General features: G+C 52.4%; 11 protein-coding genes across 11 annotated transcripts; 6 read left to right on the forward strand and 5 right to left on the reverse strand.

Annotated features, from left to right (window-relative positions):
- Window positions 1-283: 283 nt before the first annotated feature.
- SEPMUDRAFT_153562 (uncharacterized protein) lies at window positions 284-3,754 on the forward strand. The gene has a single exon (XM_016907516.1). It carries the CDS (start codon window positions 815-817, stop codon window positions 3,464-3,466), a length of 2,652 nt encoding a protein of 883 aa, XP_016765794.1. The 5' UTR covers window positions 284-814; the 3' UTR covers window positions 3,467-3,754.
- A 1,013-nt stretch (window positions 3,755-4,767) lies between these two features.
- On the reverse strand, window positions 4,768-6,154 carry SEPMUDRAFT_146632 (splicing factor 3a subunit 2). Its single transcript, XM_016903777.1, has 3 exons — window positions 5,303-6,154; window positions 5,112-5,228; window positions 4,768-5,036 (listed from the first exon to the last, which is right to left on the reverse strand). Exon 1 carries the CDS (start codon window positions 6,110-6,112, stop codon window positions 5,396-5,398), a length of 717 nt encoding a protein of 238 aa, XP_016765795.1. The 5' UTR covers window positions 6,113-6,154; the 3' UTR covers window positions 4,768-5,036; window positions 5,112-5,228; window positions 5,303-5,395.
- Window positions 6,155-6,529: 375 nt separating this feature from the next.
- Window positions 6,530-7,015, reverse strand: SEPMUDRAFT_146633 (uncharacterized protein). Its single transcript, XM_016903778.1, has one exon. The coding sequence runs from the start codon at window positions 7,004-7,006 to the stop codon at window positions 6,767-6,769; it is 240 nt and encodes a 79-aa protein (XP_016765796.1). The 5' UTR covers window positions 7,007-7,015; the 3' UTR covers window positions 6,530-6,766.
- Window positions 7,016-10,066: 3,051 nt separating this feature from the next.
- Window positions 10,067-12,394, reverse strand: SEPMUDRAFT_146634 (uncharacterized protein). The gene has a single exon (XM_016903779.1). The coding sequence runs from the start codon at window positions 12,114-12,116 to the stop codon at window positions 10,236-10,238; it is 1,881 nt and encodes a 626-aa protein (XP_016765797.1). The 5' UTR covers window positions 12,117-12,394; the 3' UTR covers window positions 10,067-10,235.
- A 458-nt stretch (window positions 12,395-12,852) lies between these two features.
- On the forward strand, window positions 12,853-14,112 carry SEPMUDRAFT_146635 (uncharacterized protein). The gene is made up of 2 exons (XM_016903780.1): window positions 12,853-13,549; window positions 13,662-14,112. Exons 1-2 carry the CDS (start codon window positions 13,307-13,309, stop codon window positions 13,962-13,964), a joined length of 546 nt encoding a protein of 181 aa, XP_016765798.1. The 5' UTR covers window positions 12,853-13,306; the 3' UTR covers window positions 13,965-14,112.
- Window positions 14,113-14,451: 339 nt separating this feature from the next.
- Window positions 14,452-16,077, forward strand: SEPMUDRAFT_123009 (uncharacterized protein). Its single transcript, XM_016901818.1, has 3 exons — window positions 14,452-14,629; window positions 14,720-15,213; window positions 15,266-16,077. The coding sequence occupies exons 2-3, from the start codon at window positions 15,039-15,041 to the stop codon at window positions 15,490-15,492; spliced, it is 402 nt and encodes a 133-aa protein (XP_016765799.1). The 5' UTR covers window positions 14,452-14,629; window positions 14,720-15,038; the 3' UTR covers window positions 15,493-16,077.
- A 251-nt stretch (window positions 16,078-16,328) lies between these two features.
- On the forward strand, window positions 16,329-17,377 carry SEPMUDRAFT_146636 (putative oligomycin sensitivity conferring protein). Its single transcript, XM_016903781.1, has 3 exons — window positions 16,329-16,552; window positions 16,623-17,033; window positions 17,122-17,377. The coding sequence occupies exons 1-3, from the start codon at window positions 16,385-16,387 to the stop codon at window positions 17,233-17,235; spliced, it is 693 nt and encodes a 230-aa protein (XP_016765800.1). The 5' UTR covers window positions 16,329-16,384; the 3' UTR covers window positions 17,236-17,377.
- A 147-nt stretch (window positions 17,378-17,524) lies between these two features.
- Window positions 17,525-19,375, reverse strand: SEPMUDRAFT_78194 (mRNA capping enzyme, large subunit; the record flags this gene model as incomplete). Its single annotated transcript, XM_016910186.1, has 1 exon — window positions 17,525-19,375. The coding sequence occupies one exon, from the start codon at window positions 19,373-19,375 to the stop codon at window positions 17,714-17,716; it is 1,662 nt and encodes a 553-aa protein (XP_016765801.1). The 3' UTR covers window positions 17,525-17,713.
- Window positions 19,376-19,643: 268 nt separating this feature from the next.
- SEPMUDRAFT_146637 (proteasome regulatory particle, non-ATPase-like protein) lies at window positions 19,644-22,828 on the forward strand. The gene is made up of 3 exons (XM_016903782.1): window positions 19,644-21,223; window positions 21,285-22,088; window positions 22,231-22,828. Exons 1-2 carry the CDS (start codon window positions 19,779-19,781, stop codon window positions 21,376-21,378), a joined length of 1,539 nt encoding a protein of 512 aa, XP_016765802.1. The 5' UTR covers window positions 19,644-19,778; the 3' UTR covers window positions 21,379-22,088; window positions 22,231-22,828.
- Window positions 19,644-22,952, reverse strand: SEPMUDRAFT_78201 (glycoside hydrolase family 18 protein; the record flags this gene model as incomplete). The annotated part of the gene is made up of 3 exons (XM_016910187.1): window positions 19,644-21,223; window positions 21,285-22,088; window positions 22,231-22,952. 2 exons carry the CDS (start codon window positions 22,950-22,952, stop codon window positions 21,701-21,703), a joined length of 1,110 nt encoding a protein of 369 aa, XP_016765803.1. The 3' UTR covers window positions 19,644-21,223; window positions 21,285-21,700.
- A 151-nt stretch (window positions 22,953-23,103) lies between these two features.
- Window positions 23,104-25,262, forward strand: SEPMUDRAFT_146638 (FAD/NAD(P)-binding domain-containing protein). The gene is made up of 3 exons (XM_016903783.1): window positions 23,104-23,588; window positions 23,657-24,739; window positions 24,832-25,262. Exons 2-3 carry the CDS (start codon window positions 23,783-23,785, stop codon window positions 25,153-25,155), a joined length of 1,281 nt encoding a protein of 426 aa, XP_016765804.1. The 5' UTR covers window positions 23,104-23,588; window positions 23,657-23,782; the 3' UTR covers window positions 25,156-25,262.
- The last annotated feature ends 373 nt before the right edge of the window (window positions 25,263-25,635 follow it).

The following is a 25,635-nucleotide window of genomic DNA, read 5'->3' on the forward strand; positions in this document are numbered from 1 at the left end:
TACGAGAACATACGGAAGCCCACCTCAATAATAGCAACGCTGGAGCCGGAGGGTGGAGTGTGGGAATGGAGTTCAGTTATAAAAATGGTGTTAAATGCATCGCAGGGTCCATCGAGAACTAGCCCGGTGAAGTCTACAACTAACTATAGAATTCTAGTTCGAATTTGACTCCCGAGGTTCGCCGCCCCGTCTAGCCATCCCCGTCAGGCACGCAATGGAACTTTGAAACCGACTTGGTCGACTCCCTCTTCTTCTCCTCACGAGCTGAAACGGCGCCTTTATTCAGCACTGCATAACACTACCTGGTACCGTCGTGGAGTGTGGCTGCCATGGGCATTACGCGGATGTATACGACCAGCGGCAGAGCCAACGTCGTGGTTTGCGATCGCCAACAGCATGCAGCGCCGTTATGCGCGTCTTAACCATCGGCAACAGGATGGCAACGCCCTTCTCTGGTACCTCCTAGTGGCAGTCTGCTCTGCTGAAACCTGTACACAAGTGACGTTGATCTCGCAGGAGGCATGTGTCAGAGCGTGCGGCACATGGACCACATCTCTTATTGGGCGCACCTTTTGCTGCGCGCAAATGAGAGGAGCAGTCATGATCGCGTGCCTGGACCACCCGCCCATGTCATCGAGCGTGATAGTGGAAGGCCTCTAACACTGGCAATCTGGGGACGTGTGCTGGAGTATAATGGCGAAAGGGCCGCCATTCTCTGGTTTGCGAACTTTTGGCCCTACCACCTACCTAATGCACGCGCCCTAACGACACCCGACCTCTACACACTCATTCGTCGTGGCAGACAGATCTAGCCATGCGCTGCCAAGCAGCCAAAACTACAGACCTAATAATCTTAATAATACTATGGACGACACCGATCGCCGCACGATGCCGACATCTCGCACGAAGAGCGCCTGCGCCGTGGGAAGGAGAAGACTTGTGGGACGGGGGCATGCAGCAGAATCGTATCGACGGTGTGATCCAGGCCGCCCAGTCCCTCATCAACGAGGCCTATCCAGACGGAGTACCGAGTGGAGTCAACATTCAAACTGCGGCATGGCCGAGCTCCTTCGAAATAGGCGGCACGACTTATACCGGAGTTCCCACCCCGACAGCGGCGCCAACATCGACAGTCTGGTGGACCCCGTCTTCTTCGACTTCTCTACCGAGTTCAACGACCTTGACAACCATGTCCACTTCGATGTCATCGACGAGCACCACATCCCTCTCGACGACGACGACATCTTCCTCATCTACTAGCAGCACAAGCTCATCCACATCGACCACCAAGACTCGAACATCTTCATCAACACCGACGGCGACAAGTTACGATGTCAAGGCCAAACGCGGCAAAAATGATGGCGATTGGAAAGTCGCCATTTCCTTGGGTGTGATTATCATTTCCGCAGCAGTAGCCGTGGCGGCAGCGATATTCTTTGCATTGTGGCGGAGAAAGAAGCATACAGGCTCGTACTTCAAGGCTGTGCGAGACGCTGAAATGGCATCGACTGCAGCTTCATCGTCATTGTGGGGAGGGGCTGGAAGCGTCATGTCAGGCAGAACAGAGCGTACCGGCGGGGCAGGTGGTTCACGAAGCTGGTTTGGTGGACCGCCTAAAAACAACACCATGAGGACCAACTTTCCAGATTTTGCGCACAGTGCGGAAAAGCTGGCCAGATCCGTCTCGGCGCGCCAGGCATGCATCACAGAGAGAGAAGTACCCGTGGTTCCACTGAGCGGCGTCGTGAGGAAACGCGGTCACTCCCGGCTACAAAAGTCGAATTCAACTAATTCCATGTCCATGTCCAATTCCTCTGGTTCTACACGAAGGGGTGTCCCTGAATTCGTCGACGACAATGGAATGGCACAGTCACATGAGTTGATGGGCGACGATCTGCCAGTGATCAATGAATTGGACGCTGAATCGCCTGCACGGGCAGCGTCCAGCCTGCGGAGGCTTTCTAGCTTTCCATTCGTACTTGGATCTGATATATCAGCTAGACCTAGCGCCGATGCAGATTACACGGCCCTGATATCTTCGAGATCGAGCAGTGACACAACCAAAGCACCAGCATCTGAGCTCGATGCAGAAGAGACAAGTCGGCGACCACAACATCACAGGTTAAGACCGTTGTCCTGCAATCCTATCATTGTGGCCGATGTAGTGTCGAGATCGAATAGCGACAATTCGAAACCTTCCGAGATGGACGGCGAGTCGCCTACAAGGAGGGCATCGACCTGGCGGGAGCTGCAGCGGTCCACCTTCACTGTGAATGACTTGACTGCTGAGATAGAGAAGTTCAATGCTCTGCCAGACTCCGTCGAGACTGGTTCAAGCACCGACGTGACTTCTCCCATCTCTGCTCCGGCTCGAGATGTGCCTGGGCCCATGACGAGCCCGACATCAACACTCGCATTCTCGGAGCTCCCTGGCAGCTCAGTAGATGACGACAGCGACTCCCCGACAGCACCTACCTCTCCCAATGGGTCCTCTTCATCCCGCGACTCCGGACCCATCGGCTTCGTCTCATCTTCAAAACCTGTCTCTCCATTGCCAGCAATCAAGACAACAGAACTATATCTTCCCCCACGACCTCCCATGCCGGTCTACAACAGGGAGCACACCGCGTCCATCTCACCTGCCTCACTCTCATCTCACACCCCCCATTCGACGTTCCGCCATGTTTCTCCACTTCCCGGCGGCGTGAGCGATCGCGAATACGTCCTTAACCGAGCCCGCTACCAGAGCCCCAAAGCTTCACCAAAAAGTTCCTTTGACGTCTCACCAACATCACCCTTACCTACCACTCCTTCTTTCTCTTCCTCTTCATCCAAAAAGCCCGGTTGGGCTCCGGCAGGCGCCTACTCCAGCGCACCTATATGGCGGAAAAAGCGACCTGCGCCAATCATCGATCCTTCCTTCTTGAGTCCCATGGCTAGTCCCGCTCCGACTTCTTTCGAGGAATATCAAGCAGCTAATGGTGGTGGCGCCGCAGCCGCCAAAGGGTTGGGTCTGGCTTCCAATAATCCTTACAAGTCGCTGGCGACTGATAAGAGGAAAAGCTCCGCCAGGTCGCAGCCTTGGACGCCAGACTGGGTACCGGAGAGTTTGAGAGCGGGAAGACAAAGTAGCATTCGAGATGAAGAGAAGAAGGAGGGCGAAGATCACGAGGAAGACGGCGACGACGATGACAATGCTGATAGCGTCATGGGTAGTGTTGGGAAGAAGCAGAGAACATATTCGGCCTATTCACCCAGTCATGGTCAGAATGGAACTTCAGGAGGAGGAGCAGAAGGAGATCGAGCGGTGGGACTAGGTGTCTCCAAAGGCCCTGTCCACTATCCCAGTTGGGCATCCATCCAAGGATTCGATTTCGATGACAAACGCGAGAGTGCCCGAGTCGAGGATGACGGTGGTTGGAAGAGAGGAAGTGAAGTCGAAGGAAAGTACGACCTCATGTCGTAAGAGAAAAAAAAAAGAGAAGAAAAAGAAAAAAGACAAAGGCAAGGCAATTACACACCTGTGCGATGTGTGTGTGAGAGAGAGGTGTATTGTAGTATAGTGTGGAGTGATGCGTGTTGAATTTCTGTAACATAGTATGAATTGATGTGATGGATGTGTGGGAACGGATTGGATTTTGAGCTAGCGAGCGAGCGGGCGAGTAGGTGAAGTGAGTGGAGTGGAATGGTCAGTCAGTCAGTCAGTCAATCCGTTGTGAAAAGTGTCAACTAAAGCAAAGCAAAGCTTTTTTTTGGGTTTTTATATATGGCGGGAGCATAAATTTTATATGGCGGGAGGCCTCTTAGGGTTAACCCTAAATTCTAGGCCTCAGGCATTTCCACACAATACTAATAGCACTTCCTCTATCCAAACACATATATACGTACGCGCGCGGTCGCAGTATATAGTATAGCATACTACCGATATTACGAACGCAGCGATACATTACGAACGCGGCGACGTAGTACGGACGCAGCGACGTATTACGGACGCGGCGACGCATTACGGACGCGGCGACGCATTACGGACGCGGCGACGCATTACGGACGCGGCGACGCATTACGAGACAGACGCGAGATTAGCTAATAGGGAGGTAGAGAGATACTATTGATTGTAGTAGGTAATAGAGCGCGTTTTCAGCGTAGAACAGACATGTTAAGAAAATTCTTCGCAAGCGGAGAAGTATACCTGAGACCTTATTGCCTGAGGCATTTAGGGTTAACCCTAAGAGGCCTCCCGCCATATAAAAAAAAGCCTCCCGCCATATATAAAAACCCTTTTTTTTCCTATGTATAAAAAAGAAAAAGAAAAAGAAAGACAACATACAACAACATATGTATATGTATATTCTCCTATATACCCCATATACTACTTACCTTACTGTACAAGACATTTTCTATTAGCAATAATACGATACTGCGAAACTTCTTCTTCGATTTCTATTGTATATAAAATTCATACAGCAGAGAGAGATAGGCAAGATCTTTCTCTCTCCCTTCTCCCTTCTTCCATCGTATCATCACTTCACGTACAAACAGGACATAACTCCTACTACCCTCCAATTCCTACCCTCACTACAAAAAGAAGAACGCAATAGATCAAGAAAAATTCTACCCAATTTTTTATTTTTCCCAAATTCTTTCCTAGGGGGGTTTTCTTGTTCATTTTATCATCTCGCAAAGCTAAGGTGTCTAGCTTAAGCTAGGTATCTAGGTAGTCAGTCAGTCTCGAGTCTAGCTAGCTCGCCATCGAAAAGACTTTATTACGAGGTGGACTCAAGGATCGGCACAGCTGCTCTCTCTCTCTCTCTCTCTCTCTCCTCTATTCGGGAGAAGGACGTTGTTTTTGCATGTTACAGACTATAGACAGACTGTATGCATACTACACGGTGGGGCTGATCTCCCCGTCTAACCCTCTCTCGCTCTCCCTCTCTCTCTCTCCAATTTGGTGAAAAAGGTTCATTCATTCTTCGATATCCCTTGACTTGACCGTAGAACTTTGGATCTGGCTCGAGTCGGATTGGAAAAAAGACGTGCTTTCGATAGGTTAGCTAAGAGAAGAGTTTTTTCTTGAAAGGAAAACACATGAAAGATATTGTGTATTATCTTACTGTACTGCGTATCTCATTTCAACGGCAGCATTTTGCTGTTGTCCCTGCTACCTTTCCCTGCGCAAGGCATAGCCCCCATTTTTAATTGAAGCTTGCGCTGAGTAGACAAGCTCGTTCCTGGCAGCTGTATCAGTGGTCGTTCTGTGACATTTCCAGCGCCGTGCGTCTGGGCCGAATCACTCACTACTCACGTCGTCGCATGCATAGCTTTTGCTCACAAACTGCTCTCTCTCTCTCTCTCTGTGTGTGTGTGTCTCTCTTTCTTTTCCCTCTCATTCCCATCCTCACCTTCCCATCCCACCAGGCGCCAAGCCAGGCACACCACTAAACCTCTCCTCACGCTCCGTCTTGAAGTTAATCTGCACCCAAAACTGCTTACTATCCTGGTCCCACCACGTCCAATACTTCTCCTCTCGCCGATCAATATCGCGCGCCTGAATTTTGAATCCACAGATATCGTACGGCTCAGCAGCCACAAGGAGATACTGAAACGCCTTGTCCGGAGGATCATCCACTTTCTGCTCGTACGCGCTCATGAATCGCACTCGAGGCTCCACGCCTTGGCCGATTTCGGGCAACTGCAGGGAGAAGAGCAGACCTTCCTGTCGCGTGATGGGGTCGCGAGTTTTCTTGATGCTGTATCCTGGTCGTCCAATCTTGACGACGTTTCTCTTGATCTGGATCGAATTGGCGCCGGTGTATCCATCATCCGCGTTCTTCTTGCCCATTTGCGACTCTTTGGCGGCGCGACGGGCGAGATTGGTTTGATGCTTGCGGCCCTGGGTGTGAGCCAGGTAGGAGCCATCGTTTTGATGGACGGTGAGGCAGAGACGACATTCGAAGGAGCCGACGTGGTTTTTGAAGAAGTACGGGTCTTTGTCGAGGTCGATGGTCTCCAGGGCGAGCTTTCGCAGACGTTCACGTCGGTCGGCGTTGGTGGCGCTCTGAGAGGCGACGCCACCACCTCCGAACTTGGAGCCGGCGCGGTTTTGGTAATCCATTGCGGTGTGCGGTGTGGATTGTTTTGCTGATCTGGTGGTGAAGCAGTAGAAGAAGGGCGAGGTGATGGATGGAAGTGAGGCATGTGAGATGTGAGTTTATTTAGAGTTTTGTCTGAGCCTCGATAGGGACTAGCCCCGTATTTAGTATTATTCGCTATTGGTTACGAACATCTAGTGATGATTGACATAATACATTATGATTCTTCCCGGCGCCCGCGCATCAACAGTCAACACCACAAGTTACAACATAACGAGTGCTTTCCCCTTTTCCATGGCCTCCCCCAGCTACATATGCACAGGTAGCATCGATGAGCATCTTTCCGCCATTTTCCTTTCCTCGTCTCTCGTGATCTCAGCATACAAGTCCGAAAAGTCCTTCGCCATGGAGTCGGGGTCGTCGGACGTGTTTCTCTTGTCTGTCTCGGCCAATATCGTGGCATTCTGCATCATCTTCCATGTATCGAAGAGCCTCCGCCAATAGGCCTCCAGAGCTTCATTCCACTCCGGTCCCATCTTTGTCGGCTGTTTTCGCTTCACATGGCGCGGACTGTACATCGTTCCGAACTCGTGAACATAATAGTTAAAGGAACGCATGTCTTTCTCCCATTCAAACCCCACTACAGATCGACCATAAGGTGAAGGAGATATCTCGTACTAATATGGTGCCTTCTTCTTCTTATGTGGATTCTGCTCAATCGGTGTAAGCAGCGATCCGCTACGTCCCCGAGGATGACATTTCCAGTACTGATCAATGGCGATATACCACTGGGTGCCGGATATTGAAGGGTCGGTACCCTCAACATAGCGCGGGCGATCATTGCTGCCGAAAGAGACGCAATATTCTAGCGTTCGGTGACGATCCTTTCGGAAGCGCGCGTCGTGGACTTTGAACATCGGATTCGGTTTCACTCCAGGGCCACGAAGGCGGAGGGTTGGAGAAGCCTTCGTAGAGCCCTCCTGCAATGCACCCGAGCTTTGCTGACCAGTCTGGACCGACGCCATGAGAGCAGCTGCTAAGTCACGATCCTCTTGTTCCTGTGAACTCGGTGCCAGATCCCTAGAGAAGCGATAATGCCGTTCGGATTCAGACACAGTCTGACTCGACCTATGCGCCTCGTCCTCGGTCTCTTCATCCCTTTGCTGCTCGTGATGCTCTTCTTGTTCCCCAGGCGGACCGAAGCCACGACGTGCGTACCCAGATCGAAGTAGCGCCTTCATTCGTGAGGCCTCGGCCATAGCCCTTCGCCAATCGTTCTGAGATCTGTCCAGCGAGTCTTGGAGACTCCCGTCCGGTTTCGAAGCTTTTGGCCATCGACGTTTCTCAACTTCCACGCTTTCTCGATGGGAGCTCTCCTCGTAATTCTCCTTGTCTTCATCATCGTAGACATCATCCCGCCGCACCTCGTTCCTGAGAGGGCTTGGTCGAGTAGCAGCTGCCTCATATTTCCTCTTCAACATCTTCAACTTGGGCGACCCACGCTCATATTGCTCCTCCATCTTCCCGAGTGCATCAATGTATTCCCCTGTGCGAGCAGCGATTGCCTTACTTTGGCTCTGCGGTGTTGTATCTTGTCGAGCAGTAGTCGCAGAATGGGCATGTCTTTGTTGTAGAACATTGTCCATCTTGCTGCTGAGGGCAGCGAGCCTCGCCTCATTCATCTTGTCTAGCTTTGCGTCTTCGTCTCTCTCTGCTTGTGTGGGTCGCCCACATTGCTCCTCCATCTTCCCGAGTGCATCGATGTATTCCCCTGTACGAGCAGCGATTGCCTTACTTTGGCTCCGCGGTGTTGTATCTTGTCGAGCAGTAGTCGCAGAATGGACATGTCTTTCTTGTAGAAAATTGTCCATCTTACGGCAGAGGGCAGCGAGCCTCACCTCATTCATCTTATCTAGCTTTGCGTCTTCGTCTCTCTCTGCTTGTCCTGCCATCTCCTCTTCATCCTCGTCATCTTCATCCTCGAACTTCAGCGCTCGACCAATTAGGACTGGAAATTTGGGATCTGGCCGTGGATTGCACTCCCTCAACTGGTCGACTTGTTCGTGCTTGCTCATGGCAAATTCCCCATCATAAGTACCAGACCCATCCCACCAGACATCTTTTCGCGGCGATGGCTGGCCTTCGGTACGTTCTGACTCCATTTGTTGGATCAGACTCTTGGTAGCGCTCTGCTCGTGGTCGTGCCATATATCACCGCTTCCGTAAGCTTGATGTCTTCGGTAGTTTGGGTTGCCTGCCTTTCGTGACTTCAATGCGCGCGGATCGTCCGTGGTATCTGGCACATACGCGCTCATGCCGCGTCTTGGATGATCGGGGGTGAGCGCACGCAATTCCTCGATAGGCGTCATCGCACGAGGTTTGGAGGAAGCCGGTGTGCCATCGCGTGACGGGCTTGGTGCTGGCCTCGCGTGCGGAGGAGCAGTTGCTGAAGACCGATATGTTGCTTCTATCGATGGGACTACCGTTCCGCTGCTTCGACCTGGGCTTCGACCTGGGCTTCGACTTCGAGACTCGGTCGTTGATGACGACGAATTCACAGTATCGCGTCTGGCAAGAGGTCCTGACGACATTGGAGGTTGAGATTTGGCGCTGCTGGCGTGATATTGAATCGGTGGCTCGTCAGAAGGAAACTCTCTAGCTTTCTTTCGCCGCTCCATGACCAAGCCGTAGTCCAGCTGCGGCTTTCCTGGTCGCCTGAGATCCTCTGAGTCAGGAATTATCGTTTCTCTGAGCTCTGCTATGTATTTGCCAACCTGGTGCAGTTGCTTCCTCATCTCTTTTTTGGCATTGTGATTGGTCTCTGCCTGCCACATGGGCAATAGCAAGGCAAAGGATTCCCTGTAGAGGTCATAGGCGAAGGCGTATTCACCCCTCTTGTCCCATTGATGAGCTTCGTGGAGAGCATCATCTGCCATTGCTAGCCTCTCATCTTTTTCCAGGATTGAAGGAACCTTGACTCGCATGAAGGGCGGAGAGGCTTTCGCCCCAGACTGCGGTTCTACTGGCGCTGTCGAAGGGGTTGCTGTTGAAAGGATTGCTGACTGAGGTCGGGGTGGGGGCGGTGGCTCACGATTCTGACGCTCTATCCGTTTTGCTTCCAGGAACTGGACTGCCTGCGAACGCTGCTTAGCATCTTGCTCTTTCACGCGCACCGCCATGGAGTCTCCATCACTCGGGCGTCGGGCATCGTCCTCGCTGCTTGGAGGCTGTAGATCAGCGCCTGGGGCTGGCACGGCGACCTCGACATGTTCTGTGTGCATTTCCTGGCATGGATCAGACGCCATGGCTGGTGTGTGCGCAGGATGCGAGTCCGCGAAGAAGTCTGTCGAAAGCGAAGGCGTCAGTGGAGAAGAAGTTGGTTCTCCTAGGGCGGAGTCACGTCGGGGGATGTCTCCAGCACTTTGCGGCAAGTTTCCTGGAACGAATGACGGGCTTTCTTCGATGGACTCCTCTTGTGAGAGCTTGAACGCCAAAGACGATGAGCGTCGCAACGCCCTCTTGAACCTCGTGGGATCCACGTAACACCATGCGGTGTCATCTTCATCATCGCGGATCTCATCGAAGGAATCAGGGATTGGGGCATCCTCTTCGTAGAGATCTACCGAATGTCTGCGTTCGGCAGCTGCCTCCACCTCATCATCTACACTCTCGTCGGAGGCCTGATCATCTTCGACGTCGTCATCGTCCTCAATGTACTCAAATGGGAGGCCGACATTGCTGTCTCTGAGAGGCGGGAGAAAGTTCCCCGTTCGCACTGCTTCCACCGCGGCTTCGACCGTCTCGGAATTCATGCTCAACGTCTGCATGTTTGCCTCGATCATGCTGGGCTATGGATGCTCAGAGAGCGGGAAATACAGGTAGGTAGTGAGTGAATGTACGCAGCGATACGAATCTATGTGATGAATGATAACCTGATAAATGGACGTTGTCAATGTCAACAGGAAGCATGAGTGAGGGTCGAAAGGAGTCAGGGACTAAAGTAAAGTAAAGTAGGTAACTTAGCCTTGGGGGCCACGATTGCTTCATCTTCAGCTGCAGCAGGTACCATGACAATGAACGCACTGGCAAGTGAATCACGAACAGAGTGCGGGAAGGCACAAAACATGGGCAATGGCGCCGGCTACTTCACGTAACACTATCTCGCCACCGATCCAAGACGCCTTTGCCTTGAAAGGACTTTTCTTCACTTTGCCATGCTTGTCTCTCCATATGCCGTCGAGCATTCCAGGCGCGAATGAACTTCCAGATCTCGGTATCCGCCAGATTCCAGGCTTCAATCGTCTCCTTATTCACGACTGCCGTCTCCGCCCCTCGCTTCTCGCCACTCTTGAGCTGCATCCTGCTCGACTCCAGCAGCTTGAATTCGCGCTTCAGATCCTCTTCTGTTGGGATCGGCCCGTCGCCATATTCTGGCTTGGGTGCAGGCGGACGCCTCTCCGGGCCAGGAACAGGTGTCTCGCTTTTCCCGTCTGGGAGGGGGTCGCGTGGTAACTGGAAGCCAAATATCCAGTCCAGCTCATCGCGATCCTCTTCGTTATCCTTAGTGGGCGGATCCTCCGCAGACAACCACAAGGATCGAAAGCTTCCAATGTCAGACGCCACAGCAGTCTTCATGACCGGCAGGCGTTCAAATGAAGATATACCCGTGCCGAGCAACAGCTTGGTAGCCGCCAGAATCCATATATCTCGCGATGTGCTGCGTCTGATGCTCGACACGTTCCAGTCATCGTTTTGCTTGACCAGACTTTGAATGGTCAGCGGATGAGGGACGGTGCCGATCTGAAAGCGGTCACTCTCATTTCGAAAGTATTTATCAGCGGTAATCGGAACATTATTGGACACACAAGGTTTACATCTCGGCCGATTGGGAGGGCAAGACGCGGGTATGGGCGAGTCGGCGCACTGAGAGAGGTTGCGCGCGATGTCGATGGCAGGCTCCATGATGGCGGAAGTGTGCTCTGGCAACGGCTTGACCACGGATATGCCTCTGGCGAAGATGTTCTGCCACGTCAAGTGGAGATGGCTGTTGATCAGCGCAGGTAGCATAGCCAGCCCGTCTCCAATCGTCTTTGGATCCAGAAGCTTTACTTGTATAGCCTCATACTTTTCAGTGATGGTCCTGTTGCTGTAAAAGGCAATGCCATCGTGCTGAGGATCGACCTTCATCATGTCGTCGGGAAGCGCCTCATTGATGAACTTGACCCTCTTGATGGCCGACGAGCGAAGGGCCTCTTTCAGAGCAGCATCGATGTCATCATGGCTGCCGACGAACAAGCCGTTGTCGAGGCCTTCGTAACGTATGAGCTCTGGGTACTCTCCGCGGCGCAAGAACGATAGCAGAGGGTCATCATAGGCGGCCATGGGCACCGCCATGAAGTTGGTCAGAATGCCACCACGCATGCTGCCCCAAGCGAGCCACCGCATCAGCTCATGCTCGAAGGACTTTTGCAACTGCAAGCCCTGCATGGTGCGGAACAGCGGATTATGCATTGCCTCAGACCTGCTCAGCACGATCGGACGGAAGCCCTTTGCCCACCATGCCTTGCGCCAAATCTGTAGCAACTGCTGCTCCGCCTTCTTGCTCTTCTCGTCTTTCCTGCGCGCGCTCGCATCGTAGTACGTGTATACCGGCGGTCGGTCCTGCAAAGGCGGCAGTACGGTGCGCTCCTCATCGTGCACCACGCTGCTGCTGAAGGGGTTCTTCCACTTCCAGTCGCTATACCATTTCGTGTCACCACTGCTGCTATTGGCCTGCTCTGGCGGGGGCTCATGAGCTGGAGTCCCCAGCAAGGGAATGTGGTCGACAATGTGCTGGGATTCCACCACTGCCTTGTGCACGCTCTCTTCCAGCCGGGGCCCATATGGCAGTTTCTGTACTAGACCATCGTAGTCGTCTGTGTTCGAGTTTCCCAAGAGGAAGATGATGCACAGCACGAGAGCCACTGTGAGAGTTCCGACAATCTGCAGCCGCCGAGGGAGAAGGGAGCACGGGTTTCGCGGTGCCATACTGGCTGGTGGCGGTGGAGTCTCGCCGTCGCCGTGGCAGAGAAGAAGCTGGGGGAGGAGTCGGCGCCGACCAGCAGCGGAAGAGGGTGTTCAGGCGCACATTCGAGAGTGGCTGTGATGAAGATGAATCGACGACTCGAAGACGCGCGTCCTGTAGAGTGCTGTAGTAAGGTTGTGAATTACTCGTTTTGTCTTTCGACACAGATCCGATGCTGTGCACTAGGTCGTGCTATGGGGTCTCAATGAAAGCAGCAAATATATGAGTACAAGAAGGGAACGAAGGCGCCGGGAAGAAGCAGATGAGAGAGAGGTAGGTAGTGAGACCGACGTAATCCGACACAGAGACAGAGGCAGAATATGGGGGAAAGCACACACACAGCAGCACCACGCTCATATGTCGCACAAGCAAAGTAGGTACATGCAGCAGTCGGAGGTCCCTATTAGCTTTTCCTTTCCTCCCGCCAACCGCCAAACCGCTGTGCTAAATTGTGCTTGGTACAGGTACCTACTAGCAGCTAAGGAGTTCCCCGTCCCGCGCAGCAGGGCAGGCTGTGAGCAGTGAGCACTCCCAAGCACTCCAAAAGACTTGGCATTTTATTCACGAACAATGCGCGTCCGCCGCGTCGGTCTCGCCTCGCCTCTCGTTCGCCAATCTCGATTCTCGCCTGTGAATCGCCTCGCTCCCTGTCTCTCTCCCTGTCTCCCTCCCTTTCTCCCTGTCTCCCTGCCCCTGCCCCTTCTCCCCCCCGCCCCGGTCATAGCTCCGAGACAATCTATAAAACCCTACATCAACCGCAGCGGCAGACTCGCCTGATCAAGACTATTACAGAACAACGACATCACACCTCAACTGACGCACAAGCAATCTACTTCCATGCAATCACAAGCCATCCTGCATGGGTCCTCTGCATGCGAGAACGGGTAACGACAGCAGCATGTGAGAGAGAGTGTATGAGAGAGACAGACAGAGTGAGTGAGAGAGAAGAGAGAAGCAGAGAAGCAGAGAGAAGCAGAGAGGCAATCAGAGAGGGAAGCAGAGAGGGAAGCAGACCGGATAGCACGATAGCACAGTCGCAAGCATACAGGTACCTAGGGAAAAAAAACGGAACCGAAAAATACCTACAGGTACCTACTAGACGGAGTTCACGGAGCAGGTATAAACCAATAACTTCTCCACCCCTCACGTCGAAATGATGGCTCCCCACTCTCCTCGCACGGCAGCAACAACCAACTCAAGCGCAATCCACAACATCATCAACAACAACAATAACAACAATATGGGCATTCGATCAACAACAACAACCACCACCACAAGAGGAATGACCCGAAGCCCAACTCCCGAATCCATCGAATCTCTCCGTCGAAGAAGTGAAGCAGCAGACATTCTAGAAAGCTACGAGAAACTTTCCTGGTACGCAGCTGCGAGATGTGAGGTATGTTCAATTCAACATCGTTACCTCGCTCTGCTTCGTTCATCAGTATCCTCCTCCTCCTCCTCCTCAGAAAGAAGAAAAAATATGTGATATTCATCTTTTTTTTTCCCAGACCATCACCCAAACACGGATCCATTTCAAATGCATCCTCTCAGGCATCACCGCGGCGCAAGAACAGGAGACAGTATTTTGGAAAGAAGATTTCACCCCTCGTCCTACAAAGCCCAATTTGCAGGGGAGTAGCAGCAACAGCAGTCGAAAGGCAGGAAAGGACCGAGTGGTGAGTGATGGGTCTGCGAGTGGAGTCGTAGATCGAAGGGAAAGGGAGAAGTGTGTCGTTGGGGAGAATCATTCTCCGAAACCGCATCGCAAGGGAAAGGAGAAAGCCGTAGGCGGAGGTTCTGCGACGATGTGAGTGAGGAAAGGGAAAGGAGAGGAGAAAGGCGGTGGTCAGTAAAGCGTCATGTATACAAAACAAATTACCCTGTAATAATTTTATCAAGACCTGAACCGCACGACAATTAGGAACTGAATTTATATATACTTAGCTAGTACTATTGGCCAATCTCTGGTTATCCCCGTTACATCTAACACTCGAGGCAGTAGCTATTTTAGGGATATAGATTGCCAAGTCGTAAGCACTATCAGGTAAGTACTAACTATCCCCTACTTATCTACGTTATATCTATACTTAAAGGCTGTAGCTACTAGAATCATATATCTTCTGTATATTCCTCTTCCTTCCCGTTATTCTAATTCATCTCTTCGTCTTTCCTTTCTTTTTCTCTACCAATTCTATCGAGTCTTAGCCCTATTACTAGAAAATCCTCGTCTACTACGGGATGTATTTTGTAAGACGCGTACAAGATGCTTGATATGCTTACCAGAGGGGATGTCGTCGAACCCGAATTCGGGCTCTTCTAGGTAAATCTGGTATATAAAACCGATCGATACCGCTAAAGTCGTCTGCTGTACCTTGTTTAGGCTGCAGGCGCTATATAGCAGCACAAGTGTCGCCAAGGCTGAAGTAGGTAGCACAGGTTCGCTCGAGTACGAGATCGGTATCCTTTTAGTACTTGCCTTGGCGCGGTCAGCTTCTTTGGCCTTCCCCTCTCTGTTTTCTCTATCATTGTCATCGTCGGCGAGCTGCGCAAATGACTGAGTGCGTACCTGAGCGTGTCCGGAAACAGCACTATAAGCGCCAGTAGTAAATTGGATATCGAGGCTCTTATAGTCCCGCTCTAGACAACTAGAGAAGATCTCAACCGTAACCTAACGCTTGCCTATTTTCTCTACTTTGTGGTCAGCTGCAGATTTGCCTTCGCCCTCGTTGCCTGTGCCCTGGTCGAGGAACGCGCTGATATCGTCGTCGATTAGAGTCTCGGCATCATTCATGAGTTTTCTCCTTATCATCATCGCCGAGTACAAGCCCCTGGCCAAAGACCACGTCATGGAGAGCGACCTTTCTCAAGCGTCTCGACTCTCCTGAATGCTGATCATGCACATCTGCTTAGAACGGCTGTTGAGCCCAGCTGGAGCCTACAGAGATGGCTCCTTTCTCGGTCCTGCCTTCTCCTGGCTCGCTCTCCTCATCTCCGTCGTCGTCCCCCTCCTCTTTCGGCATGGTCTTGGCCTTCTTCTTGTCCTTGGCACTCTGTTCCTTCCTAGTGGAATGTGAGCACGTACTTCGAGACTCGACGTGCGAGGGGCACGAACCACACTGTCGCAACATCCAGGTCGTAGGTCGCTTTGTTAGTTTCGGTCTTGCAGTTGATCGCGCGCACATGGCGGCGCAGGAACCACGCATACTTCCATGCTGTGAGGGTCTTGGCGCCGGTGCAAAAGTTGCATCGGATCTCACATGGTTATATGATGAGTGTGTGCCGGAGGTCGGCCATGGGTGCGAATGCCCTACTTCTGTGCAGCCCATGATGCGCGGCTGAGTGCGGCAAAAAGCAAGGTGACCAAGAGTTGTGGGCCAAGTCTTGTGTTCCTATTAGATGGCTCCCCATCAAAGTCAGTGGTTTTGGCACGGGATTTTGATGACCAGACCATGCGCTACCTAGGCCAAATCTGAAGCTATGAAACATATCCCACTTCGGGGAAAGTCGAGCACAATAGTCGCTCGGCGACGAGGCCATAGAGACGGGCAAGCACAACTGCTATTGTGATGCCAAAAGCATATCGACCGTGTCGTAAAATTGGGCAAGTCAAGTGCTTGGCATCGGTGTTCCTGCACGCTGGCTAATAGAACTAGTTACACTGGTTGTTAGCCGTCACGACATGAATGAGAAATGAAACCGTAGCCAAAGCGTCTGTATTCATGTTGATACTATGCCTGTCTCGAGCCTGGGGGCCTAAACGGCCTGAGCATGTTCATCCCCCTTCCTGTACTCTTCGGCGCTGCACAGGAGAAGCCGTAGGCAGACCAGGACGATGTACAAAATCCCTTCACTGCTTAGATAGCAATCGTACGGAGTCTTGTAATGGCTCTCCCCGCCGATAAATGCCACAGATCTGCTCGGTTGTGTCCAGCCATTACGCGCATCTGAACGCAAGCCGCATCTCTTCACCACGCTGAAGGTTTTGCAGCAGAGCGAGCAGTCCTTTGAATGCATGTATTTGGAGGCGATAATCTCATAAACGTACATAAGTATAGACCGCGCAGTGAAAGAGAGCGGGTGAAGTCATAACAATCGGCGACATCTTCCGACGGATCTTGCCGTCACCCGACCACTTCTCTCGACAGCAACATACCCGCAGAGCAGCAGCGCAGAGCTTCACTCTCCGGTCCGCACGCAGTCCACTCTCCTCTCCACCACCGATATTTGCACCATGTTCGCCGGCCGTGCCGCAGCACGCTCTGCTCGAGTGGCAGCACCTCGATTCCAACTCGCCGCACCGACGCGCTCCTTCGCCGAGGCCGCCGCAAAGCCTGCCTCCGCCAGCACCAGGCCTCCTATCGATGTCTTCGGCGTCGATGGCACCTACGCCAGCGCTCTGGTATGACCTCCCATGGCGCGCCCTTCATCTCCCGCATGCGCCCAAACTAATGAGGTTTCCTGTTGTGCAGTACACCGCCGCGGCCAAGAACTCCTCGATCGAGACCGTGTCCAAGGCATTGGAGAGCTTGAGTGCTACATTCAAGAAGGAACCAAAGCTCCAGCAAATCCTCGCATCACCCACTCTTACCGTCGATGATAAGAAGCAGATCATTGCCGAGCTGCAAAAGGGCATTAGCGTGCAGGACAAGACGAACACTGTTTCCGGCTTCTTGAACACCCTGGCAGAGAACAACCGACTCAGCGTGCTCGAGGGCGTCACAGAGAAATTCGCGCAGCTGATGAGCGCCTCCCGTGGCGAGGTCGAGCTCAACATCACCAGCGCTGCACCATTGGACAACAAGGTGATCAAGCAGCTCGAGGCCGCAGTCAGCAAGAGCCAATACGTAGGAGCGAACAAGAAGGTCAAGGTTGTGGCCAAGGTAAGCCTACAGTCCTATATGTTTCCAATGGATACCGGCGAATATTCACCAGGAGGTTTCCGTGTACTGACGTTACATGCTATTGCAGGTCAACCCGGATATCCGCGGTGGTCTGGTCGTGGAGATTGGAGACCGCACAATCGACCTATCGGTTTCCTCAAAGATGCACAAGATGAACAGGTTGCTCCAAGAGACCTTGTAAATATATTGCGGTTCTTTCCCGAGCGCAGCGGCTGTAGACCTTGACTAAAGCAACAGTTTCCTGTGTTGTTCACAAAATACTTTGAGAATGCGGCTCACAGACCCCTGTCGCAATTGAGTGGTGCAAACTTGCGGTACCTGACTGGGCTGCTATTACCTCATTCCTTTTCACAATCGCATTTTGCTTTGTCCTTTCGTAACGCCATGCGACTGCGTCCCGTCTACAATCTATGGGACTTAGAGAGAGTGCGTCGTTTGGCTGTGCGTTTTGGACAACATTGAATGTGGTCTCTATTTCAGCACGTGCTATTTATCCATGAGCTGCATGCCATCCACATGAAGCAGATACCGCAGGTAGGGGCAAGCCAACTGTTTTGCTTTTCCTCCGTGTCTTTATCTATGACTCCCGACTTTTGGCTGATGCTACGGAGCACATCGAATCGTCCTGACTTGGAGCTATGTCACCTCGGAAAATTCTCCTAAGTCTTGTAGAAACAAAAAGCATGATAGAAGCTGGCAGCATCCATTTCTTCAGGATTGACCAGCAAGCCTCCATTAGGCAAACTTCGATCTCTGCTGAGGACGCCCATTCTCTCCGCTAGTTGGCCCAACTCTCGGTCCTCACTCTCGTCCTCAAATACCTCTCGGAAGCCCTTCCGATACATCAATTCCAGGCCGTAGTCTTCTGCCAATGCACGGAAAGCCTCCCACGGCACGACATACTCAGCTGCATCGACGGCTTCCTCGAGACTGTAGTGATATTTCCAGCCAAAGGGAGGACGAAAGACTCCATCTTTCGGCAGAGGCTTCTGTGTGAGGATCTGTTGGCGTGGAAACTTCACGCTGTAGATGGAGTTACCCCAGGTCAGAGGGGGAGCAGTCTCGTCGATGGGGCTATGCGCGGCACCGTTCGTTTCAGCGGCGGGCTCAGGCACTGCTTGTGTAGCCGCTGCTGCTGGTGTTGGGTCGGATGGCTTTTCTGGATCCCAATCGTCATCGTCTTCGTTGCCATTTGTGGTAGGTGGCACAGATTCGCTGGGCTTTTCAGGGTCCCAGTCATCGTCCGAGGCGTCCGCCGGCTTCTCAGGATCCCGATCGTCTACTTCTGCAGGCTGTATGCTCGAGGCATCTCCATTGGCAGCAGCTGGTGTTGATGTGCCGTTGGGGGTCTTGGTGGAGTTCTTCTCCAAGGCGAGTAAGCCCTTCACCTTTGCAGTAATCACATCACTATTGGGCATGACTCCTATGAAGCGACCACCTTTCTTCAGGGCCCCCGAGACATTTCTCAGCATACCCCTTGCCAGCTCTTCTGTCTCAAAAGAGTAGTGAAGTGCGAACATCATGCTCACGACGTCGAATCCTCCAGTGGCCATCCCACCTTGTATGATTCCGCCTGGACCAATATTGGGATTGAAACCAATCGTCCTAATGAGTGGGATATCGATGAGCGAGTGTGCAAAGGTGTCGTGAACAAAGAACTCGGCCTGCATTCGCGGTCGTCGTTGTCGACCGTTCTGCCCTCGGGGGTTGTTGTGTCGTGCTTTCGCTTGCTCAATCGACACATTGGCGATATCGCAGCCAACATAAAGCACGGGAATCTGTGGAGCCTTCTCCCATTTTCCCAGGTCACCACCCTTTCCACAAGCGAGATCAACAACTTTCATGTCCTCCACCGGGATTTCGGGCCGGGAGAACTTCTGAATCAGGGTGGACTTGATCCAGTTGTTCAAACTCCTCAAGCCTTTGATCTTGCTGTCTGTGCTACGCCATTCTCGACCTCGCTCGGGTACAGCATTGTAGTGCTCTGCTACAAGTTCCGCTGCATTGACTGCCCGTCCTTGCACTTCTCTCCTTGCTTCTTCCTCTCGCTGGCGGCGCTCACGTTCTGCGGCTTCCCTATTGCCAGCAGCAATGCGCGCACCAGCTCCTGGTCGCTTCAGCTTGCGAGGCGGAGAACGGTCTCCATCGTCGCTGTCAGGATCCCGTCGTGCTTCGGCACCGCGAGGCGGGCTCCGTCGCGCATACGCAGCGGGTGTGGTCGTAGTCTTGGAACGAGCAGTGCGGGAAGCTGGAGTCTCGCGTTTTCTTTTTGGTGCTACTCTCTTTCGCGAGGCATCTTCTGGCGGCTCTTCCGAGGGCATGATCCAGTCGGTGGTGGCTGTGGGAGTGATGGAGGCCGCTGGTGTATTGACTGTGGTGGAGGAAGGGGGGAGAGAGATGTCGACAAGGGAAGAATGGCAGAGTGAGAGTGAAGGGATGTGAGAGCAAGGAAGCGAAAGTCGGAGGTAGGAGGTAGGAGGTACAAGTGAGCTCGGTTCTAGAACTAAAGCTAAATCGAGCTGTGAAGTGAACCGCCCGAATGCATCATCAGCTAGACCGCGACATCATCAACACCACAAGCCCATCACACTACTCCCTTCCTTTCCGCACACAACGACCGCATCGACCACTCACTCCGGCGCACTCTTCTGAAACTGACAATTATATTCAGAAAACGAAAGGACCAGGCGAGAAGAGCAGATCAGCGGAGAGCAGAGAGCCGAGATGGGCGAACCAATGTACCTGGCGTTTCCGCAGCTCGCCATCGCGCAAAGCGTCTTTGCCCTCGCCTCGCCCTCCACCGACGCCAAAGTCAAGCACGCCGCGCTGAAGAGTCTGCAAGATGACATCCGGGAGCACAAGATGGCTCCGCTGTACGCCTACCTGGCGCATCCTCAGACGGGAAAGCTGAACGCGTCGGGCGAAGGCAGCGCCGCACTGTCGCCGACCATCAGCAGACAAAACACAAACTCCAAAGCCCCGTCGCCCTTCCACATGCTACGGCGGACCAGCAGCATCAACCAGCCCTCGATACTGGGCGTGCTGGGCGGGAACAAGGATACCAGTGTGGAGCTGCCGTGGGACGAGAAGTTGTATGAAACACTCAAGGCGGACAACGATAAGGAGCTGGCGGAGATCCAGAAGGCTGAGGACGATGCTGTGGAGAATGCGGGCGAGACCGAGGTGCAGGCGGCACGAGGGAAGCGCGCAGAGTTCTATACACGAGTGGGTGACAAGGACAAGGCGCTGGAGGAGTTCGAGAAGCTGTTGGAGAAGACAAGCATTCTGGGTACCAAGATCGACATTGTTCTTGCCATCATCCGCATAGGTCTCTTCTTCGACGACAAGCTACTGGTCAAGAAGAATGTAGACCGCGCGCAGATGCTAGTGGAGAGTGGAGGTGACTGGGACCGCCGGAATCGACTCAAGGCCTACAACGGTCTGCATTTGCTCACCATTCGCGCCCACAACCTCGCCGCACCACTACTCCTCGACTCTTTATCCACCTTCACCTCGACAGAACTCTGCTCGTACAGCTCGCTCGTGGTGTACGCCACGCTTGCTGGCGCTGTGAGCTTGCCTCGCCGCGACTTCAAGTCTAAGGTAGTGGATGCACCGGAGGTGATTGCTGTCTTTGGCAGTGCAAATGATACAGATCGTCTTGCTGCTCTCGCCGGCTCCTCATCTGCGGGGCCGGCTGCAGGTGACGAGGAGAAGATGGAAGTGGAGAGTTCCGCAACACCTACGCCGACAGCTGTCAACCTTACTACGCTCGCCACAGGGTCAGCATCTGCTGAAGCCCAGGCCAAGGCAGAGCCCAAGGTTGATTTCAAGCCCCTCGCGACCATGATACAGAGTCTGTACAAGGGCGAATATTCGAGCTTCTTTTCCAGCTTGGCTGCAGTCGAGCAAAACTTCTTGTCAACAGACCGATACTTGTACGAGCACAAGAGCTGGTTTGTGCGAGAAATGCGACTGCGTGCATACGCGCAGCTGCTGCAGAGCTACAAAGTGGTGGGGCTAGAATCCATGGCAAACAGCTTTGGAGTATCCGTCGACTGGCTGGACAAGGACCTGGCGCCGTTCATCGCATCAGACAGACTTCCGTGCACGATTGATCGAGTTCGAGGGATCATTGAGACGCAGCGCGCAGATGACAAGAACAAGCAGTGAGTCAATTTTCCTGTCCTCCTGCCGTTCAAAGCAATACTGACAATGGATGATTTTTAGGTACAACGATGTGGTTCGACAAGGCGATCAGCTCATCACGAAACTGCAAAAGTACGGACAGGTCGTGCGCCTTCGCGGTAGCGAACGCAGCTAGAGCCTGAGACCTGTCACGCTCAATGTCTCTCACGAAAGTGCACATGCCACATCACGATAGTTGAACTTGTACTATAGCTAGCCTATAACTTAGAGAAGCAGGGGCAAAGAACATGCCTGCTCATATCACGTGACGCAGATGAAATCATCAGCAGCAGCAGCAGCTCATTTCGCGCAGAGGATCCCATGTCCGCATAGAAGAATCGGCAGTACAGATACCTTGTCAATCAAGTTTGGGAAGACTGCAGTTCATCCTGTTTACTTCGATTGAAACTCCCCCAAAGTCAACTCCCTTTATGTTTACTACTTGGCGAGTTAATCTTTCAATCCTGAAAGAGTAAACCAGCAGCATATTCGACATTTCCTCCCGTAGAATTTAACGCTGCCACCGCTTGCTGCTCACTAAAGCCCAGCTCCTTCAACGTTTTAATACTCTCCGCGGGGAAATTATGAGCCGGTTGAGGAAGTTGAGGAATACCACCATAATATGGTGGTCTGGTTGGTGGGAGTGCAGGAGCCGCAGTCGGTAAGATGGGCGTGCGAAGTGTACGAGCCATATTTGCTGCCCATTCCCAAGGTCTTTCTAGACCTCCGGGTAATGCGTTGAAGAATTCCCAACACATGACACCGCCGAAAGTTGGATAGCGTGTTCGGAGAGCTTGGAGGACGGGTTCTTGACGAGACCATTCGATGTGGCCGGGTCCGTTTGATCTGTGTCTCTCTCCCACACACATATACATGATTTGGTTATTATTAGTCTTTCTTGGGAAGATTAATCTCTCTCGCATACGAAAAAGAAAGGGGGAAAAAGGGAAAGGAGGGGGGGCAAAAAAAAATGAGACAATAGCCATACGGATTCGATATGAGCCCCATGACGACTTTCTCGGGATTCCATCCGGCTCGGATAATGGCATCGTACCAAGCCGTCGTACCGGCATCTCCCCATCCACAATACAATTGCGTATTGTACCACGCAATCTCCTCACCTCGCAGCTGCTCGAGCACGCGATAATCGAATTCCGGTCCGGACAAATGCGGCTGACCGGGCAACAGAGCCGTCGCAACAGGAGCCAAAGTGATTAAAAAATCCGGACCAAAATCCGCTCGTAACCGATCAATTAGACGAATCGTGCCGGCGAGACTGGTGGGTTCTTCAATATCGAGATCTAAACCATCGAGACGACGCTGTCGAATCATATCTCGAAGTGGAAGGTAGAAGGCTTCGAATTGTACGACACCATCAGAAGATGTGTTGTTACACAATCTTTCAAAACTGCCTTTGGCGAAACCTCCTAACATGCCTAGGACTTTGATGCCGCTGGATTGCAGCCAGGCGACTTCTCCCCAGAGAATGTTGAATTTTTCGTCAGAGGGACTGGTGTCGTTTAATGTGAGGTCTTCGGGTCGCGAGTTGATGTGTATGGCTGCGATGATGACATGTGTGACTCCTGTGGCATTGGTGATGAGGGGGAGCAGAGAAATGGGAGGACCGTTGTTGGGGCCATGATGGGTTTGATGGTAGACTATCACTCGAGGTCCTTGGCCGAGTGGCAGTAGAGGTGAGGTAGTAGACATTCTTTTTTCTGAGGGTGAAGTCAAAGTCCAGGTATGCAAGGTTTGCCATCAGGGCTTGCTGGCTTCTTGGCGATGCCTCTACGCTCCTAGGCAGAACGACGGCATTATTCTTTCTACGACTCCTCCGATTACTCGGGCTTGGTGACTACAACAACAACAATATGTGTATGGCCTCTCGATTCGGTTATCATTCCATCTTCTCCTATACATCGGTATACGGACAGTTCCATTTTACACATGGAGCTTATGATAGCCGTCTCTGCCTCCATGATTAACTTACCTAGTTTGGTTTCATGGACTACTCCTTTACCAGGACTTAGGGCAGAACAGCGAATCTGGCGAGAAATCTGGTGATGACGGGTCCTTCATCATCAACAACACTTTCGATGAGCATGTACAGAGTTACCGCTTCACGAGGGCTGCTGCATCACTCGATACGAAACTCCGGACGATTCGGTACCGTGCCAAACACGGCTCCCCTCAACACAACTCCGAGGAAGCCTTTCTGAGGCATCCCACTTCTTACCGATGATGGAGTACAGCGTTACGAGGGGAGGTAGGTTTGATGGAGACTCGGAGCTGCTGCTGCGGCCACGGCATTTGTCTGTCTCACCATGGACCTGCTTTTAGCTACAGGTATGGAAGTTCCTGGCAGTGAGGATGTGGCTCGGCCCCAGAGCATCCTGACAATCAATCTCATGCAGAGACTGTGCTTGAAGAGTAGGAGGAAGAAGATATCATCTCTACTGTCTCTGTCCCCTCCCACATATATGATTGATCTGCAGGTTACCCACTCGGAGATCTTCTTCAGCACATAGTACTGACACATCATGGCGACGAATCCATCTTCTTCGGGCCTGGACGTTCTCATCCTCGGCGGTGGTATCGCTGGACTGACCACCGCTCTAGCACTGACCAAGTACGCACCGAAAGACCAGGTCCCGCGCATTCGCATCTTCGAGATTCGTCCCGAGCCAGCGACCATCGGAGGAGCGGTCAACCTCACGCCCAATGCCCTCCGCATGCTCGATCACCTGGGTGCGCTCCCCATCATCCGCGAACGCAACTATGGCCGAGACATCGACGTGCTCGAAATCTTCGACGTCTATTCGGGCAAGATTGCAGAGTCCAGTTTCCGTGGACCAGACGGCAAAGGAGTAGGGAATCCACCATACAAAGCTCTCCGCATCACTCGCGGGGATGCGTTGAAGGGCGTCTTGGCCGCGATTGAGCAGCAGAAGAACATCACCATCACCTGCGGGAAGCGCACTGTCAAGATTGATGAGACGGAGGAGAAGGTCACGCTACACTTTGAGGACGGAGAGTCGGTCAGTGGTGACTTGCTCATGGGCTGTGATGGCATCCACTCCGTGACACGGCTCAAGCACGTCGAACCAGAACGCAAGGCCACCTACTCGGGCGTATCCAATGCATTTGGTTTCGCCAAGGTAGATCCAGACTTCAAAGTCCACTTTTCCTGCACCGCCATCAACTTCGCCCGCAGAGGAATGCTATTGACGAGTTTCCACTCGCCCGCCACAGACTCCATCTACGTGGGCGGGCTGATGCAAGTCGAGGATATCGGCTCTCGAGATGGCTGGAAGTCTGTTGGTGCAGATGCCGAACGAACGCGAGCACAGCTGCTCGAGCGTTTTGCGGATGCTCAGATTCCTTCTATCAAGCCGTTGATTGAGCAAGCTAAAGACTTTTATTTATGGCCCGTCTTTACCCTTTCCAAGCAAGGGAAATGGAGCACTAACCGCGTCATGCTTCTCGGAGATGCAGCTGTACGTATCTCCTTGTGCTCTCTCCCTCTCCCTCTCCCTCTCACACAAAACCTACCGAAAATGACCCTAACACCAAAAAACAAAAAAAACAGCACGCTATGCCCCCTCAAGGCGAAAGCACCGGCATCGTCTTCGAAGACACTGTCCTCTTCTCCCGCTGTCTCACGCGCTGGATCGAAAAGGGCAAACCCAACACCATGAAAGAGCCCTTTGAAGCCTACGAGAAGCTTCGCAGACCTCGCATTGATGTCGCTTTTGAAGAGTCCAAAACGGTCGTCAAGACCGTCTCGGACGCTGGGTGGTTGGGACACAAGATCAAGACCTTTATCGTGCCGTGGTATCTCTGGTTCACGAAGAATTACCGAGAAGCCCATTTTATCGAGGATGTGACGAGAGCGGATTTGGGGTATGATTGATGCTGTGGCGCTCACACGTGGGGAAAGGTGGGAGTGGGGATGCTGTCAGGGCTCATTGGGGGGAGGTATTGAACTTTTTCTAATAAATAAGAATATGTAGATTCGTCAAGCTTACACTTATACTTACTTTGTCTGTTGCGATTTTCAACAGTGTAGTCACATATCAATGTGCCATTCGAGCGAGGGAAGTAGATGTGATATAGTCATACAACAAATTTCACCTGGATTGTTACCTATGAAAAAAAGAAGAAACCCCCACGAGTATTTATCATCATTGTTCAACACTCACTCTGCAACCCACAAAGCTTGCTAAAAAGAGAGTGAAAGGGGAAAAAAAAGAAAAGAGAGAATTCTCCACCTCCAAGCTCTTCTAACACATTAATAATAATAAAAAAAGAACATCTCTCACAACTCATCATCAGAAGAAAGATAAGATAAATCGAAATCCCTCCCCCCTCCCCTCCCCGATTCATCCCCCCC

Source organism: Sphaerulina musiva (assembly GCF_000320565.1).
Source record: "Sphaerulina musiva SO2202 unplaced genomic scaffold SEPMUscaffold_1, whole genome shotgun sequence".
Taxonomy (NCBI): domain Eukaryota; kingdom Fungi; phylum Ascomycota; class Dothideomycetes; order Mycosphaerellales; family Mycosphaerellaceae; genus Sphaerulina; species Sphaerulina musiva.